General features: G+C 48.9%; 1 protein-coding gene and 1 long non-coding RNA gene across 5 annotated transcripts in view; one reads left to right on the forward strand and one right to left on the reverse strand.

Moving 5' to 3' along the window:
• Nucleotides 1-20,641, forward strand: part of TNN (tenascin N) — a 65,964-nt gene that overhangs the window by 38,484 nt on the left and 6,839 nt on the right. For 3 of the 4 annotated variants that reach the window (XM_058700395.1, XM_058700397.1, XM_058700394.1), the window contains 7 exons: nucleotides 867-1,130; nucleotides 4,062-4,325; nucleotides 7,424-7,554; nucleotides 8,597-8,729; nucleotides 9,156-9,307; nucleotides 15,276-15,372; nucleotides 16,267-16,434. In XM_058700395.1, coding sequence (XP_058556378.1) covers nucleotides 867-1,130; nucleotides 4,062-4,325; nucleotides 7,424-7,554; nucleotides 8,597-8,729; nucleotides 9,156-9,307; nucleotides 15,276-15,372; nucleotides 16,267-16,434 — 1,209 coding nt within the window. The remainder of the gene's footprint in view (nucleotides 1-866; nucleotides 1,131-4,061; nucleotides 4,326-7,423; nucleotides 7,555-8,596; nucleotides 8,730-9,155; nucleotides 9,308-15,275; nucleotides 15,373-16,266; nucleotides 16,435-20,641) is intronic. The other variant, XM_058700396.1, reaches the window with a different exon arrangement.
• Nucleotides 8,082-15,278, reverse strand: LOC131495449 (uncharacterized). The gene is made up of 2 exons (XR_009253950.1): nucleotides 14,987-15,278; nucleotides 8,082-8,471 (listed from the first exon to the last, which is right to left on the reverse strand). It is a non-coding gene; the product is annotated as an uncharacterized LOC131495449 (long non-coding RNA).

The raw sequence follows: 20,641 nt of genomic DNA on the forward strand, positions 1-20,641 counted from the left end.
TATTTATTTTTGGGACAGAGAGAGACAGAGCATGAACGGGGAAGGGGAAGAGAGAGAGGGAGACACAGAATCGGAAACAGGCTCCAGGCTCCGAGCCGTCAGCCCAGAGCCTGACGCGGGGCTCGAACTCACGGACCGCGAGATCGTGACCTGGCTGAAGTCGGACGCTTAACCGACTGCGCCACCCAGGCGCCCCTTATATGTTCTATTTTAATTTTATTGGGAAAGAGATGTTTGGCCGTATTTCTGTAGTGAGTTAACCAGCCAATCAGTGTTACAAGTGCATCTATGATGTGTAAAGCATATTAAAACTGGTCTTCATTTGGCTGATCCACTCAGCAATGTGTGTTGAGCATTTACCATGTGCTGTGTTCTCTACGAGGCTGTGGCAACCCAGAGGAGATATGGTCGCTGCCCTCTTCCTCTAGGAGCCGACATTTGCATCTAGTTATTAGAATCATCTTGGATGAGATCAGAAGTCTCCATTGACATGATGCTAGAAACAAAATGATTACTGCTTGTGAGCATGGACGGTGTCTTCAACTGAACCCTGAACGCCACATAACACCATGCCTTGCACATAGTGGGAGTTTGATATACGCTTCCCAAATCAATAATGAGATTTGTTTTGTTACACTCTTGGTAAAGGTAATAGTGTAGATTTGCAGATTTTGGTTTACTGTGCTTTCTGCCTGAGGAGCCCAACTCTGTCTGGGGAGAGAAGACATACGTTAGTGAAGCAGTTAGAGCGTAGGTGACGGAAAGACCACATAACATGAAAGGGCCTCACTCCAAGCAAAACGATGTGAGTTTCTGCACTCTGTGGCCTATAACTAGTGCACGTTGATGAGTACTTTTCCTTTTAGACATTGACAGCCCCCAAAACCTGGTGACCGACCGGGTGACGGAGAACACGGCCACCGTCTCCTGGGACCCGGTGCAGGCCGTCATCGACAGGTACATGGTGCGCTACACGTCCGCCGATGGAGACACCGGGGAGGTGCCGGTGGGGAAGGAGCAGAGCAGCACCGTGCTGACGGGCCTGAGGCCGGGCGTGGAGTACACGGTCCAGGTGTGGGCCCAGAAGGGGGCCCGGGAGAGCAAGAAGGTGGACACCATGGCCCCCACAGGTAACAGGAGGGAGGAGAACAGAAACTGGGGTCATCACTAGGGGTTGATGCTGCTGCTGAATTATGCCACTGCTGCCTTTTGGGTCTGTGACTCAGGGACTGTTTTAGGCAGGCTTGTTGGAAAAAAACCTCATTCCCGTACCAAAAAAAAAAAAAAAAAAAATCAAAGCATAGTTATGGGGTACATACTGAACAGTCCTGTGAAAGTCTTAAAACTCTTTCCCCAGGCTTGTGTTTTAACAGCTCTGCTTCTCAGTGATAAAAAATTATAGAACGGTAAAAGCAATATAAAATTCCGCAAAAGCACTGGATTAGAGAACTGTTTTGTGGCAAAGCTGTTTTCTGTGGGTTTGCCTTAATAGATGGTGCGTAGTTTAGAGGAATAAGTGTTTCCTTGGAGGTTGGGGCTCTGTGTTCATTTCGGCCTACGGCTAAGTTTTGGTGAGCATTTTCCAAGGGCCAGGCCTGTGATCCAGTGGCACCAAAACAAATATGATTCCTGCTGTCTTGCAGTCCAGTGGGAAAGACAGACAATCAACAAGGAAACCAACTTGTAACTATAATTATGATAAGTTCTATGAAGGAGATGTACCTGGTGCAGGTATAAAGAATAGCAGGGTAGGGGTGTTTCTTAGACGGGATGGAACGAATCCTGGTTAAGATACATATAGACAGAAACATCCAAATCACATATCCTTACACAAGAAAGAAGCTTACTCTTCTCTTGTGGAGTGGGCAGAGTAGAAGTGGCCCAGGGCTGATGAGGTAGACCCACGGCACAGGAGACCCCGGCTCCTTCGGTATTGTGTTCCGTCATCCCTAGGGGGTTGCCTTCGTCTATGTGGTCATCTGTCCTCTTTCCAGAAGTGGAAAGGGACCTGGGAAAGGGAAGGACACGACTGGAACACTGCATGCGTCCTTTAGTTCTTCTCGTGTTCCACTGGCCAGACCCAAGACATGGTGCCAGACCTCACTACAGGAAAGGCTGGGAAACGGAGTCTTCAGCTGGGTGATCACGTGCCCACCTTACCCTTCTGTTAGACCGTCCTCTCCAATTCAGTAGCCCCTGGCTGCCTGTGGCAGCTTAAATTTTAATTAAAAGCAACTAAATTATTTTCAAAGTTGGACTCACCACATTTCAGATGGTCCAGAGCCACGTTTCTAATGGCCACTGTATTGGACAGGGCAGAATACTTCCATCATTACAGAGAGATCCACTGGACAGTATGCTTACGGAAGAAGGGGAGGATGGGTATTGGAGAAAACTAGCCGTTTCTGGCCGAGGGAAGAGTGCACCTGACGGCCCTAAGCTGCAGCAGCTGAGATGGACACGGGACCGCAAGGGGGCTGGTGTTGCTGGAGCGCAGAGGGCGAGAGAGGAGGTGACGTGGGGCGGGTGGGAAGGAGGCAGGGTCACTCACACAGGACCCCACGTGCCTGAAGGAAGGTTACATTTATTAGAAGAAGAGCAACGCGATGTCATATTTGTTTAAAACAGTTTATTCAGGCCACAGTGAAGAGAATAAACAGAGGACGTGACAAGGGTAGCGTTAGGAGGGTTAATGAAGACTCTAGTGTAAAATCCGGGCAAGGGGTGGTGATGGCCATTGGGAGAGAGGAGAGGGGGTATCTGAGCACATATTTTGGAGTTGTAAATGGCAGTATTTGTTGATGGATGAGGTGTGGGGCAGGAAGAAAACGAATCAGGTAAGACCGGGGTTTCTGGCTTGAGCAACATGGAAGGTTGGGGCATCATTTTCGGAGAAGGGAGGCTCAGAGATAAATAGGCTCGGTGTTGGGAGGGGGATGTTAAGACTTTCAGACATTTAAGCTGGAGAAACTTGTGTGATTCCTTGGCTAATTGATTTATTCATCGATCCTACAAATATTGGTCGAGCGTCCAACATAGGCTAGGTGCTGTGCTGGGTATATGGTTGCGGATGCAAGCCAGGGGCTCGTGTATCAGGGAGCCGAGAGCATTGGTTGGCATTCAGAGCCACGGACGTGGATGGGTTCGCTTAGGGAGAGGTGTAGAGAGGAAGACGGGGGCCTTGGTGCCCCACATTTCCAGGTTGCCGACAAAGGAGATGGAGAAGGGGTCGGGCAGTTAGGAGAAAACCAGAGGAGGGTGTAGTCACGCCAGTCAAGAGCCGAGAGCATTTTAAGACAGAGGGAGTGGATCAGCTCTGCCAAACGCCTCTGGGGGTGGCGAGCGTCCATCGGATCTGGCAGTGCAGAGTCGGTGGTGACCTATACTAGTGGGGTCGGTGACGTGGTGTCAAAAATTGCCAAACTTCACTGCTCGAGGAGTGGATGTGAGGGGCGGACTGATAGTGGAGGCATGCAGACCGCTCTCTCGAGAAGCCCGTGGGCTGAGGCGTGCAGAGGGGCGGGAGAGTGGGAGAGGCTGATGGTGCTAGAGAGAGGGCAGATGAAAAGGAGCAGAGTCCTTTAGAAGGCGGGAGGCTTCAAAGTTCAGAGCAGAGAGGGGTTTGTCTGCGTTTTAACACAGGGAAATGGCAGGATCTTGGGCAAGCTTTTTCATTCCTCTGGACCTCCATTCTCTTCCCCTTTTGGAAGAGACAAGAAGGTGGGAAGATCTGACTTCTCAGCTCTGAGACTCTGTAAAACAAAACCACCACATAATGTGGAGATAACAAGAAGAGGTTGTTCGAACAGCAGTTTGGGTGGCTTGTCTTGTTGTTCAGGAGACTTTTATTGTTATTTTTGTGGAAGCTAGAGAGAAAATTTCCATATTAATGTCCAGTGGTTTGTTTCCCTGGAAAATGGAAACCAGGGGCCTTTCACTCCTGGTTGTGATGGAATTGGATCATTATTAGAAGTAACTTGAATGGAGAGCTCCTAGAGACAGGGTCGGGAGGTAGGATGGTCTCCCTTGGCTCTAAAATGCAGCCTTTCCTTTTTCAAAAGACATTGACAGCCCCCAAAACCTGGTGACCGACCAGGTGACGGAGAACACGGCCACTGTCTCCTGGGACCCGGTGCAGGCCGTCATCGACAGGTACATGGTGCGCTACACGTCCGCTGATGGAGACACCGGGGAGGTGCCGGTGGGGAAGGAGCAGAGCGGCACCGTGCTGACGGGCCTGAGGCCCGGCGTGGAGTACACGGTCCAGGTGTGGGCCCAGAAGGGGGCCCGGGAGAGCAAGAAGGCAGACACCACGGCCCTGACAGGTACTGTAAAGGCCTGGGACCGGGGACCCTGCACACCCATCAGAGCAGTCATCGTCTGTACCTAGGGGTGCAGAGGGGAGTAGGGAAGGCCGTTGTTTCACCTAAGGACATGCCTCGGAGTGGTTCCTTCTTTACCTTACGTGGATAAGAGGGCTCTGATTGAGAAGAGTGTAGAGGACGGGTGCCTGGGTGGCCCAGTGGGTTAAGTGTCCGACTCATGGTTTAGGCTCAGGTCATGATCTCGTGGTTCAGGAGTTCAAGCCACGTTGGGCTCTGTGCTGGGAGCGCGGAGCCTGTTTGGGATTCTCTCCCTCTCTCTGCGCCTTCCTTCCACTGCTGTGCACTCTCTCTCTCTCTCTTTCAAAATAAATGAACTTCAAAAAAAAAAAAAAAAAAAAAAGAAGAGTGTAAAGGAGGCAGTGTGAAAGTGGAAGTGTGTGGCTTTTCCGGGTGGCTGTGCAGGGCCTCCGTCAGCTTGTCCTCCACCCTGCCCAGCTCCCAGGCTCTCCACCTGGATGTTAGAACCTGGCGGGCCTTGGGTCCAATTTGGAGAAGAGGGAGGCAACGTAGCACTTCTGTGTCCATGTCCCGGATTGGGGGCAGTGGTGGAGTGTATTTCTCCCTCGCTGTCCCTTTCCAGTTAGTGATCAGAGGGGCCTGGGCTGTTGTGTTTTGCGTGTGTGGTGGGGCCTCACAGGGACCGAGAGACTCCCTGTGCCCACCCTGACGTCCTCAGGTCTCTCTGGACATCTGGGCAAGGGCTGGCCATCCCCTTTGTGGCGGGGGACACCATGTGTGGCCACTGGAGTTAGAGGTGCCTTGAATTTCTTTATTAGTTACAATTAGCAGGATTTTTTAATTAAAAGAGTAAAGTATACTTACAGTAAAAAAAAAAAAAAATTCAAACTATTCAAAGGAACACGTAGAAAGAAAAACTCTTGTACAGCCCAGACTCCTTAATAGTCAATGCTGTTCCCCAGAGGCAGCCAGTCCCTCCCTCCTTCCTTCTTTCCTTTTCCCTCCCTCCCTCTCTCCTCTCTCTGTCGCCCTCGTTCCTTTCTCCCTGTTCCTTCATTATCTTCTCTTTGCTTCACTGTTCCCATTTAAAAAAAATTAATGTTTATTTTTGAGAGAGAGATAGACAAAGCATGAGTGGAAGAGGGGCAGAGAGAGAGAGGGAGAGGGAGAGAGAATCTGAAGCAGGCTCCAGGCTCTCAGCTGTCAGCACAGAGCCCAACACGGGGCTCGAACTCACGAGCCATGAGATCATGACCCGAGCTGAAGTTGGACACCTAACCCACTGAGCCGCCCAAGTGCCTCTCACTCTTCCCATTTTTAAAGACAATACCCTTATTGTGCCTTAGTGCCTTAGTGGCTCAGGGGGTTGAGTGTCCAACTCTTGATTTTGGCTCAGGTCATGATCCCAGGGTTGTGGGATCGAGAGCCCTGCTCCAGGCTCTGAGCTGACAGCACAGAGCCTGCTTTGGATTCTCTCTCTCCCTCTGCCCCTCCTGTGCTTGCATGCTCTCTCTCTCTTTCTCTCTCTTAAATAATAATTAAAAAAGACAACAATATTACCATCTTTGTACTTCACAGAAATGTGGAAGTAATTAAGACATCTCAAGTCCATAACCGGGGGATTGGTGGGCAGTCAAAGAAGTAGCAGAGGCCAGCTTAAGATATTTAAATAGTTAAGGTTTTGCTTTGATGTTTGGAAGCAGGAAATTTCGTTCTGTAGTGTGATGGAAAGAATAAAATCCATGCCAGATGTTACACTTAGAAAGTCAAACCGAGCTGATATTACAGAAACTCAAAATTTGTCAAAACATCCTAATTCAAAACAACAGCTGCCTGATTTCTATTAAAACATTGCAATTCCATTCTCGGCCGAAATGCTACTGAGGAGAAAATAGCCTGGAGACATCTTTTTTGGGAACTTCTAAATTAAAATCACCCTCTATGATGATTTTTCAAAATGGAAATTTTTCATTCAATATCTTATTTGGTTTAAAAAAACGAGCCATCTGACCAATTAATATGGTTTTGACTAGAATTCTTGCTGAGTTTTGGTTTCCCGGTCTCCAGAGTGTGTACTCCTCCCCCTCCCCTCCCTCCCCATCGCACGTTCAGAGCCACAAGGAAGGCTCTGCTTTTTCTCTGCCTCTTCTTCCCTCTCTCTCTTTCTCTCCTTTGCACAAGACCACCACCATCACGCCTTCCCCACGCTTTCTGTACAGGGTGTGCATCTAAGGCCATATGTTTAGTTAGGTAGGAAATAGAACTTTAAATCTCTACGCCAACTTAATGTTTGTCGCAAGCCCCCATTCTGCTGGTGGGTCGGTATCTCTGATTTAGGGGGCATGCTCCTTCTCCAGGGCTGTGTGTAAAGTCTTGGGTGGTTTCCCAGTGCCAGCTCTGTGGTCATCTTTCCAGGTAGGTGGTTGCCGGGACATGTGGTTTCTGTGCACAGGTTCCTCTCGGATCCGCACTCCAGGTCACTTCGGGAGCCCTGCCGTCACTGGGAATCTGCCTGCTGATCTGGATGATCTGGATTGTTCATACCCACCACTCTTGGAGAATCTGTGGGGAACCTGGGAGCATAGATGCACTGTCTCGGCCCTACCCACTCCCCTCTTCCTTAGTCCCCTTGTCCTCAGCAGGTGTGGAATGTGCTTTTATTAAAATTTTTTTTTAAACACTTATTCCTTTTTGAGAGACACGGCGTGAGCAGGGGAAGGGCAGAGAGAGAGGGAGATACAGAGTCCGAAGCAGGTTCCAGGCTCCCAGCTGTCAGCACAGAGCCCAACGCGGGGCTCAAACTCACGGATCGCAAGATCGTGACCTGAGCTGAAGTCAGATGCTCAACCAACTGTGCCACCCAGGTGCCCCTGGAGTGTGCTTTTAGAAACCAAGGTCATAAGGGGCTGGTGGCAAGGAAGAGCAGAGACCATGCCTGCTGCTGGGGAGGAACTGCCTGGGAACTGCCTGCTGCCATGGGAAGGATAAGTTGGTAGAAAATATGTTAACACATCAAAAATGATCTTGCCTCGGTTGCAGAAATACCGACTAATAATAATTACCTGACTTTCTGTATACAGACATCGACCCTCCCAAAAACCTTCGTCCATCTGCCGTTACACAGTCCGGGGGGGTGTTGACCTGGATGCCCCCCTCTGCTCAGATCGATGGCTACATTCTGACCTACCAACTCCCAGATGGCACCGTTAAGGTACTGGATACTTCTTGCTTTTTCTCTTGGTACCCATGCCCAGCCTCCAAATGAAGTAACTGACCCGGGCCCACTGGCTTGATTGCTGGTATCATGGCCACTGGCTAAGAAATGAGTTGAGCCTCACTGATCATCTGCTGTGTTAGCGAAGCTGTTGCACACAGTTAGTTGTCTGCCGACATCGTACGTGTGGCCTCGTTTTAGAGGACTAATTTTGTGTCTTCTCCTCGCTATCCATTGAGTATTTGCGGGCTGCACATCCGCCCCATGTTATTTTGTTCTGTTGTCTTTCTCAGGAAACGTTCGCTCCAAGGACAATTTGTCTGTTGTATCTATCATTGTATCTAACGTGCTTACAACCTGGCACGCAAGACGTGCTCACTAAATATTTATTGAATGGATTGATTAAACCTTATTTCAGGAGTTATCCCTCCCACCTGGAATCTGAAGGCCAGCAAGTTTTTGTAGCTTGTTCCAATGGAAAATTCTTCCTCTTTCTTGTTGGCAAGAGAGAAGGGACGAAGAGGGAAAGGAAGGGTACTTTGATTTATTCATTATCTTAATGGTTGCTTATGACAGTGCTTCAAGGAAAGTTGGCCCTATGTCTGTAGAGGAAATAAGATAGGTTCAGAAGGACGTTTCCTGAAAGGCCAGCAATGGCCCTGCTGCACAGTTATCAGCAGTCACTTTTATCGCCCTTATTAGCTCCTCAGCCCAGCACCGCTGGCCTTGGTGGCTGTAGTTGGTGTTCCAGCATGTACCTGGAGGCAGAGGGTCCCAGGAGACCTGGTGGGTGCTCCTCCAGGGCGGTCTGTGGTGCCAGTTCTGTGCTAGCACTCCAGCAGGGCTGAATCTCCATGGTGCCGCCCCCCAGCGAAGCTGCTGGGACCCATCCGTATTCTGGGCGCCACTAAGCCCTGAAAGAAACCAAACACTGTGCTCTCAGAGAGCTCCTGTCATTAGCACCGGGGAAAGCTGTTGACAGCTAGGGTGCTGGGGGTGACACACTGAGTGACTGTCTACTGTCTCCTTTGTTTGGTAGGAGGTACAGCTTGGAAGAGGGAACGAGAGACTTGAGTTGCAAGGCCTTGAGCAGGGCATCGCCTACCCAGTCTCCTTGGTTGCCTTTAAGGGTGATCGCCGGAGCAGGAGTGTATCTACCACCCTTTCCACAGGTAATGTTCTCTGAACGAGAATGTGTTAGAGGACAAGCATCGGACAGCCAAGAAACCTGTCCAAGGAGGAGCGAGTGGACAGAGTGATGGATTTCTCTGGAAACGGGGCAATAGGGTTATGGGTTCAAACAAAATTGATCTCATGGTAGAAAGACTGAAGAGGGAAGCAGAACAGAATGTTATTTTGAGGGCATCAGGGTAGGAAGTGATGTAAACCTGACCTTATTTCTACTACATTTGAAGGGTTTGATGAGAGCAGGGTGAATGAGAAAAATAAGATATTTGCGAAGGGTTGGAAGAAGCAAAGTAGTAGGAGGTTATGAAATAATTTCTGAACAAAATAAATTATCTGGAAATAAGGGACCAGCCCCCCTACTTCTTCCTTGCCCTTCGCCTAACGATGCTATCTTTCTGCTTGACTCCCAGTTGGTGCCCGTTTTCCACATCCTTCCGACTGCAGTCAAGTTCAGCAGAACAGCAATGTCGCCAGTGGTCTATATACCATCTACCTGCATGGTGATGCCAGCCGGCCCCTGCAGGTGTACTGTGATATGGACACGGATGGAGGTGGCTGGATTGTGAGTCTTTATCCACGGGACGGAGGGGCTGGGTGGCTTGTTTTTGTTCTCCGATTCCCCCGCCCCGGGCTGTAAGGATAGAGCCTGAAGGGGGCGCCTGGGTGGCTCAGTCAGTGAAGCCTCCAACTGTTTTTTTTTTTTTTTTTAATTATTTTATTTATTTTTGAGACAGAGAGAGACAGAGCATGAATGGGGGAGGGTCAGAGAGAGGGAGACACAGAATCCGAAACAGGCTCCGGGCTCTGAGCTGTCAGCACAGGGGCCCGATGCGGGGCTTGAACTCACGGACCGCGAGATCGTGACCTGAGCCGAAGTCGGCGTTCAACCGACTGAGCCACCCAGGCGCCCCTCAACTGTTTTTTTTTTTGTAATTTTTCCTAAATGTTTATTTATTTTTGAGAGAGAGAGAGAGAGAGAGAGAGAGTGAGAACGAGCTGGGGAGGGGCAGAGAGAGAGGGAGAGACAATTCGAAGCAGGTTCCAGGCTCTGAACTGTCAGCACAGAACCCGATGTGGGGCTCAAACTCAGGAACTGTGAGATCATGGCCTGAACGGAAGTTGGACGCTTAATTGACTGAGCCACTCAGGTGCCCCTAGCCTCTGACTCTTGATTTCGGCTCAAGTCATGATCTCACGGTTGGTAAGTTCGAGGCTCACATCAGGCTCCACGCTGACAGAGTGGGCTGTGCTTGGGATTCTCTCTCTCTCTCTCTCTCTGTCTCTGTCTCTGTCTGTCTGTCTGTCTCTCTCCCTCTCTCTCCCTCTCCTTGGCCCTCCCCTCTCACTTTCTCTCTCAAAATACATTAATTAATTAAAAAAAAAAAAAAGAATAGAGCCTGAAGTACTTCATGGCCAGGATAGAGCAGGCTGAGTTAAACTAAGGTTAACGATTGTGGGGGCTCGTGGGTTTATCAGCATCTAATAATGCCCTCTATGTTTGTATAATCCTACATTTTACTCTCTTCAAAGCCCTCTCATAAACGAGAGTCTCACACAAAATCTTTCAAGTAAGTGATAGCAGTTATTATTTCTAGTTTATAGATAGGTAAATTGAGGCCACAAGGAGAAGTATCTTGGCCCTTCATAAGAATTAATGACAAAAGTTGGGGCCAGATTTCAGGACTCCAGCCTTCCAGATCATTGGCCTTCCCTGTGGGTCCTCTAAGGCCATCAGCCATGGAAATGCATGACCTCCCTGGGCCTTGGGCCTCTGGATTGAAGCCCTTCGTCCAGGCTCTGCATCCTGCTATGCAGGTCAGAAGTGAGGCCTTGGGGACTTTGCTTTGAAGGCTAAAGCCTGAAAGAGGGCAACTTGGCAACGTGCTGATGGTCCTTCTGTGTGGAGGTTTATTCCCTCCGGCCGTTGTCTGCTCACACCACATGGCACCTACTTTGATTGCATCAGCCTGATCCAATTATATGATGAGCTGTCTCTGAGGGTTTCGATCTGATCCTTCCTTCTCTCCCCACCCCTTTCTCCCGGTGCCTGAACAGCTAGAGGCTCTCACCACTCCAGACCAGCATGCGGCCTTAACCTGCTGTGCATCCGGAGCTCACTCTGGGAAGAAAGCATGATCTCCTAGTGCTCAGACTATATTCATTTACACGTTCGCTCAGGGGCCTGGGAGACCAAAGACACTTGAGCAGCCACGGGTAAAATGATACCATCCGCTAAGCAGCAGTGAAGAAAACTTATTATCCGCACAGCTGCATCTGATGGCTGAAAGGCAGGAACTGGATTGGATGGGAGAAATTCCTGATTGATTTGTAAAAATAACCGAACACCTTGTAGCACGGGAGGGTTTTCTACCTGAGCAGAGCCATAGAGCTGTCCCTGCTGCTTTTCATCAGCACGGTTGTAAGCGTCGGGTCTCTTCAGGCTTGAAGCCACTATCCTGTGTCTGTGTCCATAACTGACCATTGGCAGAATGTTTGTGTTGTGTAGTGTGGCCTTTTTGAAAGCCAGCCTCCCATCGGGAAGGAGACATTTGTCTAGGGCAACCTCTAGAAAACCTGCCAGTGTGTCCACCTGGGAATCCCCAAGATTTTTTCCAAAATTACTTATTGTGTGCCTATTGTGTGTCAAGCACTGTTTTATATACTCAAGAACCAGTAGTGAATCCCTGCTCTCAAGGAGCTTGCCTTCTGGGGCCTGCTCACGCCAAGGACCCTTACCAGGAAACTGAGGTCAATTCCAGAAGTAATAAAATCCCTCTATGTTCTAACCAATACCGGTCCTTCACCCCCTCCCAAGTCTTGTGTTCTGACCCAGACTCCTGAAGATAATACACGAATTGAGATTCTGTAGGGCCCTCTTCAAAGCGATCACAGTCCAGAAAACATGCGGAGTCCTGAGCACTTCTGCACCAAATCTTTTACTGGCGTTGTCCCTGATTTGGGGTTCAAGGATCTTTTGTCACTGAGAGATGACCTCAGTATGTGGCTCTTTTAAATTGAGCTCCTAAAATCCTTTTAAGGAAATTTTCCTCCATGGAGCAGCAGGAACTCCTTATGTTTAAGAGGCCTGAAGAACTCTACCCCGTGGTAGCTGATACCACAGGAGGCAGGCCAGGATGAAGACAATCCAGGAGCACTTAGGTGCCTCAGGTATTTCCATCTTTGTTCTCCATCTTGCAAGTCTTAAGGACTACATGAGAAGCTATTTCCATAGGCAATTAAATGAGATTTTCATTTTTTTCTCCCAATTGAGTCAGGACGTTGAGTAAGTTCTAGAGTGCAGTGACAGTTCTGTCTTGAGACGTATTGCCCGCCTTGAGACTTCTTTGCTGAGTGGCTCTTGTTATCCCAGACAGTCCATTATCAGGTGTTTTCACCTCATAGAATGGGAATGGACTAGATTCTCTGGGAGTCCAGTCAGGCTGCCTGAACAAGATGTGCAAATGCTCATGGTGGGTCAGTTCATTTGGAATCTGACACAATAAAATGCAAACTAACATTTATTGAGATATAATAATAACTTGTATCAGTATGTGCCAGTCTCTGGCCTTCACACTTTCATGATTTATCATGATTAATGATCTTGCTACAGCCTCAGTTTAAGAGAATGACAAATGGGCTATTAACATCTTGATCTAATAGTTTAGAAAAGTGAGGCTTGTCAAGGTTCACTAAGTTGCCCAAGGACACAGCTAGTAAGGGCAGAGCTGGGTCTAAATGGCGATGGAGAGAGCATCAGAACCATTTTTTTGGAGTTTTCCTCACTAAGCTGAAACATTATTAAATATATATGTATATATATTTACATTAGTAACATTATTTACATTATTAACATTATTAAACATATATGTATATACACATATATATATATATCAGTGGGAAAAACCCCTATCATGCTTAGTACTCTATTCATTGATTGGAGAATGCCTTTGTAATGCATCTCTCCTAGGAAGACAGAATCAAATTTGAGCCTGATCTTGTACCATAACTAATTATGTTAGTGGGAATGTAATTTGACCCAGTGTACAAGGAACCAAACATTGGTAACACTTCTGCCCTGGGATTCCACTGTCCATGGTATAGGAAGGATCCCCGGGAAGGTATTGGAACAGGCACCATGCTAGGAAATGATCAGTTAGCTCCTGAGAATCTTAAGAAATGATTTTTGGAAAATAGACTCAGTAAAAGCTGGTATTTTCAAACGTTCTTATAAAAGATGAGATCAGTGTTTTATCCTTGCATCAGCCATTACATAATAAGCTGATTATTATTTAATCTGGCTAATTGTTTTTCTGAACTTTCACATCCGTAAAATGGCATCATATATACTCGCCCTGTATCCAGCCCTTAACAAAATGCTCAGTAAATGGTAGTTACACAAGTGGGTCAGTAAGTAAAGAAATGAAGGAAGCCAAGAGAGGAGTGACAGTCTCTAAAATAAGGACAAAAGGGGACAGGAACAACAGTGTTAATGCAGTATGTAATTATGGGCCCGATCGTTCCCTAAGTCCTGCTCAGCACCTGGGTATCGTTGTAGAATGTTTTTACACTTGCCATCTCATTGAGTTCTCCTAGCACCTGTGAGATAAACACTTCCTTCCCACTTCTAACCCTGTTTGTCACCAAGCTGACCGACCGAGGCTCAGTGGTAGAGATGACTGACTCACCAGCCCCTGGCCAGGCAGTGGCCATGGTCTGCCTCAGAGCCCAGGGCTCTCCTGCCATTTGATGCCCTAGTTCAGGGCTTCCTGGGCCAGCAGAGGTGGGTTGGTGCTTCAGAAGGAGTTAAATGTGAGCTCCCATGAGGAGATTTCAGCACTGTTGCGGGATCCCTGTTCTGTTCTCCCTCCCTCCCTCCCAGAAAAAATGTAAAGAACACAGAAATATTAGGAGGTGTACCTTACCAAATTCAAAATAATTGTGTTTCACATCAAGGCACCCACTGTGAAGCATGGTGGAAAGGAGGGAGATGGGGTTTTGTGTTGGGGCTTCTGTATTCGAATGACTACAGAGGAAAGTAGGTGGAGACAAAGATGCCATTCCAGCCTTCCAGAATTCCAGAATCATTTCTGAGGTTAGCTAGGATGGCGGTTAGCATGGCTGTCTTTCAAGGTCACGAGGAATGACATCAATTAGTATCACTTCTCGTAGCATATACAGGTGTGTTTAGCTTGTAGCTCCTTTTCAGGTTTACCTCATATAAACGAGTCCAGTTTACTCTGACAGGAACTGCCTTCCTTCCCCAAAGAGAGGAGTTTTTGAAGAGAAAGCAGCACATATTTTCATGAAATAGTACCCAAGTCTGTCTCCATTTTCTCACTTCCCACTCACTCTTCAGCCCACTCCATTTTGGCTTCTGCCCTTGTCTGTCTCCAGTGCAGTCTTTGCTAGAGTCACTCACGACTTCTGTCTCACTAAATTCTATGGACGTGTTCCTTAGGCCACGTGTCCCTTAACTGCTTACCTGCCGTTGACACTATCGGCCACACTTTTCTCTCTGTGGTCTTTGTGGTTCCATGCTTTCCTCATTGTCCTTCATGAACGTTCTCCTTAATGAACACACCCTTCTGCACCTGGCTGCTGCGTATTGGTGGTCCCCGAGTCTTGATTCTAGGCCCTTTTCTCTTTTTAGGTACCCGCTTTCTTCCCAGGTGATCTCATCCTCTCCAGTGGCTCCACTTTACGATCTGTGTCCCCGTGGCTTTCTGTATTCATTAGGATAGAGCAGGCCTTGCTGCGGTAAACACCACCACCAGATGCCAATGATTTGAGACATAAAAAGTTTCTTCCCATGTGTGCAATCTTCTGGGGGTTTGGCAGTCACTTCTAAGTGGTGACTCAGGGATTCAGGCTGATTCCAGCTCATGGCTCTGCTCTGTGGTCATGTGGCCTTCACCAAGGCCCCGTGACACACGGCAATGGAAGAGGGAGCATGGAGAGCCCTCCTGGCCTCCTGCACTCCCACTTACGGTCCTTTGGCTAGAATGAGTCACATGGCTCCAGCTTAACTGCAAGGGAGCCTGGAGAAGGAAGCTTCCCTGTGTTTCTGGGGAGAGGGGAGAGGAAAGTGAAATGGGTCTTGGTGGGCACTTAGCATCATCTGAGACACATGCTTACCTTTGTAAGTCTGGCCTAGATCTCTCTTCAGAACCCTAGTCCTTCACTCATCTGCCACTATGGCCTCCCCATTCGCCAGGGCACCTTGGGGGTGACCCTCACTTACCTTGTCCCAAGTGAGCTCGTGATGCACCCGCAGAACCTGTCTTCTCTCAGAGCCCCCATCTCCGCCAATAGCTGAGTGAACAGCCACCCAGTGCTGCAAGCCCAAACCACAAGAATCACTCCTGACTTCTCTTTCAGCTCCCCTTTCAATCTGTCACCACATCCATCAGTGTGACCTTCTCTCTGCTTCTGTCTGACCTCGGGGCAGCCCCAGTCCAAGCTGCTGCCCTCCTTCGCTCAGTGACACCTGTCCAAGTGCGTCAGAGTGAAAGGTCCATCTCCCTTTGCAGGTCTTCCAAAGGCGCAACACTGGACAGCTGGATTTCTTCAAGCGCTGGCGGACCTACGTGGAAGGCTTTGGGGACCCCATGAAGGAGTTCTGGCTTGGTATGAACTCTGAGATTCCGGAAGGGCTGTGCTGTGGAAGGGACATCTCCCTTCAAAAGCTGCTTGGGTGGCTTGTGAAGGCTCCCCACATTCAGGAAGATGTCTCAGTGACAGGGACAGGATACCCTGAGGAACCTACCCACCAAGGTGTTGGTGGGGACATGTTGCTAGGAAGGTTCTCATGTGCTGGGAGTGTGAGAGTGTGGCTGTCACAGGTGGTCTTTATGCTGTATCTGAGCTCCACAGGATCTGCCTGGAGCCTGCACATCTTAGAAACCATAGTAGAAAAATAGTTGACCGATTGGGATTCTGGGCTATTATTGGGAGGTCATACCAGTAGTCCCTGAAATTCTAGTAATGCCCATCATTATGGGGATTGTTTTTTCCCTTTCCCTTCTGCTCTTTTCTGGAGCAGATGCTCATAGAGAGTGAACTAGCCAAAAACACCCACTGGGAAATGGAGAATGAAAAAATCATAATCTGGAGACCCAGTGTCAGGTAGAGTAGATGATGATGTGGTTCTCTTCGTGCAAAATTCCTCCAGAGACCTTACGGTGGCATCTGATGCCCTCTTCTGCTTGGTGAGATAAGGGGATGATAAGTAGAAGTGCATCTACTTTAGAGAGAAGGAGTGAGGGGGCAGGTTCACCACGTGATTACCCTCCACCGCTCTTTCTCACAGGACGTGGTTTCCACACTCATTAATATGGCTCTGCCAGAGAGATAATAGGATGAGAAAATGGGTCCCCCAAAAGAGATAGCGTGAGGAAGTGCCCATTAGCAGAGGTGGTGAAGGCTAAGGTGACTTTTGGTGCCGAACATCTCAGCTGCTGGTAGGCGGGCACTTGCACACGAAGGTTGATTGGTTATTGGGATTGCCTGCTTTATTTTTAGGACTCGACCAGCTGCACAACCTCACCACTGGCACTGCCACCCGGTATGAGGTGAGAGTGGACCTACAGACAGCCAACGAGTCCGCCTATGCCGTGTATGATTTCTTCCAGGTGGCCTCCAGCAAGGAGCGGTACAAGCTCTCAGTCGGGAAATACAGAGGCACGGCCGGTAAGCAAACACATCTCCCCCCTGCCAGGGTCTCGGGCTTGAGCCCGTGGGTCTGAGGATCGGTTTGCCACCGGCCATGGATCTGGGGGATGCGATACTGCTCTGTGAAGGTGACTTGTCCTCATTGATCATTGATGATCGAGGCCCCTCAGGCATGATGACCCTACAGGGGGTGAGCAGTAAACAGGTATGTAAAAGCAATCCTTGACCATCTGAAAGTTGGAAATTTTGTACATTACACATTGATCCCCCCACCAGTAAAAACCCTCCTCTTATGCTCCCCTGGTTCAGGCTGCTGTGCATCGGCCAATGAACCCGCATCCTGAGTGATCCATGGTGGCTGCCCACCTTGCACTGGGCTTCAGCGGTATGGCTGCTGTCCTTGCACAGAAGAATGTGTGTGTGTGTGTGTGTGTGTGTGTGTGTGTGTGTGTGTGTGTGTGTTATTTGAATATTTTGCAGCACTTTACCATAAGTAAAGAGAAAAATGACAGGGCAGATTCAAACAAGAAGAAGGAAGGTCTCATTAACCTCATAGAACTGTGACAACCCAGAAATTAGCAGTTCAGCCGAAAGCAGGGAATCTCTAACCTTGATTATCTGCTCATTGGATGCAAGCCAGTCGATGGTGTGGTCGGTTGTGAAGGAAGAGAACAGCATAAGCAACATGACTGAAATACTGGGATTTTACCGTTGAGTTTTCTATTTAAGAGGGGAAGATGGTGGTTATTTTAATATATTTTAAACTTACATTTATAGTTTTTTAAAATTCCCTAACAAGTCGTTTGATTTTGCACGTTTTTGACTTTGGTGTGACTCTGTAGGAATGTGTTACCAGCCGGATCCACTGACTGTATAGGACCTGGTTGCTCCCCTTAGACGGTCATGTAAATAGATAAGTAATAATATAAAGTAACTTTTGCAAAGTGTCACCTAGTGGTGAGGAGAATAAGGAGCTACAGGATGGGACAAGGTGGGTACACTGAGGCTGTTGAAGGGAGCTTTCCCCAGGGCAGGAGGCAGGAGCTGGGTCTGAGAGGGTGGGACTTAGATGGAAAACAAAGAAGGGCTCCCCAGTCCGGGGGAGTCCATGGTGAGCAAGGACCGAGCAGAAGCAAGGGTACTGGAGTGTGCCCTTGAAGCCTGAGGCCACTCAGGAACCCCCTAACGGTGGAGGACTGTGAATAGATGCCTCTGGAGTGTGATCCGAAGTGGCCAGTAGCTAATGCAAAGTTACTTTTAGGTCTTATAATTTAATTGTTTTTTTTTAATCACAAGAATTTTGCATTTGCTAAAATGTGATGTTGCTAGCAAGATCTTTCAGTGCGATGTTATGGATGTCTCATGGTGTAGAGGATAGTCCCTGAGACCCAGGGAGTTTGCACAGGGGCCGGTGAAGGGGTGGGTCTGCTGACATGGGGACGTGGGAGGAGACAAAGAGGGAGGGGTAGGCACCTACTAGCGCATGAAGAGTTTGGGTGACAGACACGACAGAATTGTTCAAGCGTGCCGAGGGGGAGTGTGCAAAGATAAGTGCAGTGTTTCAGGGAAAATTCTTGAAGAAAAAATGGACCATTGCTGGAAGAGCTGTCACTTCTCTCTGGGGGTCTGGGGTCTCCATAGGTGAAACAGGCTGGGCAACCCTTTTCTACTTGCTATACAGTTTCTGGATGTTGGGTACGCTGCACTTCATCTGCTCACAGTATAGTACGAAACGTGAAAGCCAGGCATAGGAACGAGGCAGTTAAAATAGTTGGGAAACACAGATGGACCTTCCTGGGGTTGTGACGATAAAACCGAATCGGGGTGGGGGGGGGGGATGGAGAGATGCTGTTTTGACCACTCAGCACTCTGCCTACCTTTTCCCCAGTTCTGGATGAAATCAGACCACATTGCTGATGGCTCATTCCTGGATCTCCAACCATTAGGTGTGAGGGGTGCACACATCACAGGCTCCCTGAGACCCCTCGGGCCCCTCCTGCCCTGCTCAGTCCACATGGAGGATAGCTGGTCTTCCTTCTTCTTGCCGTTCACTACTGGCCGTGGAGATCAAGTTGGTCTGCCTTTCTCGGGCTAAAGATTCCCAGCCTCCGGAGACTCCATTCATGGGATCTTCCTTGGACAAGATGCAGAGTTCCTACATCTCTCCCGGAATCCCAGTGCCCCTAGCTCCCAACTGGGGACATCACTCAGGCCTGTCCACGAGGGCTGCCCATTCTCCTCTCTTCTACCGCACTCATAGACCTTTTCCGACGCCTGCCCTAAAATCACCGGGAAATGAACTGATGCTAATGGGGAAAGGAGTGAAAAGGAGTCAATATATTCGTGAATTAACGTGATCTTCCTCCCAGGGACTCTATTTGCATTTTAAGTGTGATTAGGGGATAATTGCCATTCTGAGGTTGTTCAGGCCCACAGTGCTGGTCAGGGAAGATGCCTTTTCTAATAGGAGGCCTCGGGAGACTTTCAGATCACACCACATTTTGGCAGCACTCTGGTCTCCCCATACGTGCCGTTCCTACTTGGACACTCTGAAATTGAGTGGTGGGCTTAGTGGAGTTTTAGCTTTCCTTGTATAGGCTGATTTGTCCCCAGGAGAGTTTTGAAATTTAGGAAGCTTCTGACCACTCACATCCTAAATGATGAGGTGCTGTTTAGAGGATGTAGCACTCATATAGAAGGTGAAGGGTTTGATGTCTCTGTGCACGTGCTGGCTGTCCCCATTGGAGCTCTGATTAGGATTGGGCATGTGGGACCCTGGGGGAAACGGGTCAGTCAGGACCACGCTGACTCACACTGTGCAGGTGGGCCCCTGGCTTCTGCTTCCCTGAAGTCCTGTCAGAGAGCCCGTTATTCCCCCGTGAAGGAGAGCCCAGCAAGGAAGTGCCAGGTGAATATAGTTTCCGATTCTGCATCTTGGAGCAGGGCAGGGAGGACATCTAATGAGCTCTGCCTATAAGACGCTGTTCGTCTCTGGAGAGGTGATGGTGAAAACACAGACATTTGGAGTGGCGCAGAGCAACTTCTATGGGCCGACCCATCATTTACAGCTGGGTTCAATCCCATCGACACGAGACTAGGGGATGTCCAACCTGGGATGGGTTCACGCCCCGGGGGCACTTGGAAGCGTGGCTAAGGAATGCCACCAGCATTCAGTGGGCCCGGGACAGGGATGCTGACTGTCCACGGTGAGGAATTGTTCTACACAAATGTCAGTGCCTTTCTTGCTTTGAAACAGAGTCTTTAACACTGGCACTTAGAATTTTTTTAACTGTTTATTTTTGAGAGAAAGAGAGAGTGTGTATGGACGAGGGGCAGAGAGAGAAGGAGACACAGAATCCGAAGCAGGCTCCAGGCTCTGAGCTGTCAGCACAGAGCCCAATGCAGGGCTCGAACCCATGAACCATGAGATGGTGACCTGAGCCAATGTCACTTAACTGACTGAGCCATCCAGGCGCCCCTTAAATACTGGTACTTAAAGGGGAAACAAGTGTTGGGTTTGTGGACACAAGGGAAAGCTAGAAATGGCACACATCTACTTCCACGGGCCCGTTCCTGTTCCCAGGGTTCAAGGTCCAGACAGTCTTGTGTGACTTACAAGGGATGTGATGTCGATGGCTTCTTGGGGTCTGAGGTGGCTCAGCTGCCTGGGTCATCCTTCCCGACTCAGGAGGTGCAGGAGGAGAGCTGATCTTGGAGTGATGTTTTGACAAGATGGGTGATAACCAGCTCAGCGGCCCCACCCAGGGCTCTTATGGGGTCGCCACCAACCCCACACGCACCTCCTGAGGGGAGCCAGCCGCCCACCCAAAGCCATTATACTAGAAGTTAAGGCTGCTTATTTCTCATCCAATGTTTTCTCCTCAAACTCTGATAGAAGAGAGAGGGTCTGACGACCACTGGCTTTTCTACTTTATCTTACTTAGGGAGATAAGCTTAATAGATCCGAACACCGTGTTGGCTGGGGCCTGACGACCAGAGCAAAGCAATTTCTTGATTCATGACTATCCTCGCTGTCTATGCTCTGAACATCAGCATGGCTTCATTTTCTGGAAGGGAGCAAATCCATCATGGAATAAACTGCCACACTTAGTCCGAAACCTGCTTCGCTTTCCTTGATCCCAGTGCCTAAGGTTCGATAACTGTGAACAAATCATTAAGAAACAGCCTCCGCACAGATTCTTAGGAAACAGCTCTGGGAACTTTA

This window comes from Neofelis nebulosa, chromosome 15 (assembly GCF_028018385.1).
Source record: "Neofelis nebulosa isolate mNeoNeb1 chromosome 15, mNeoNeb1.pri, whole genome shotgun sequence".
NCBI lineage: Eukaryota > Metazoa > Chordata > Mammalia > Carnivora > Felidae > Neofelis > Neofelis nebulosa.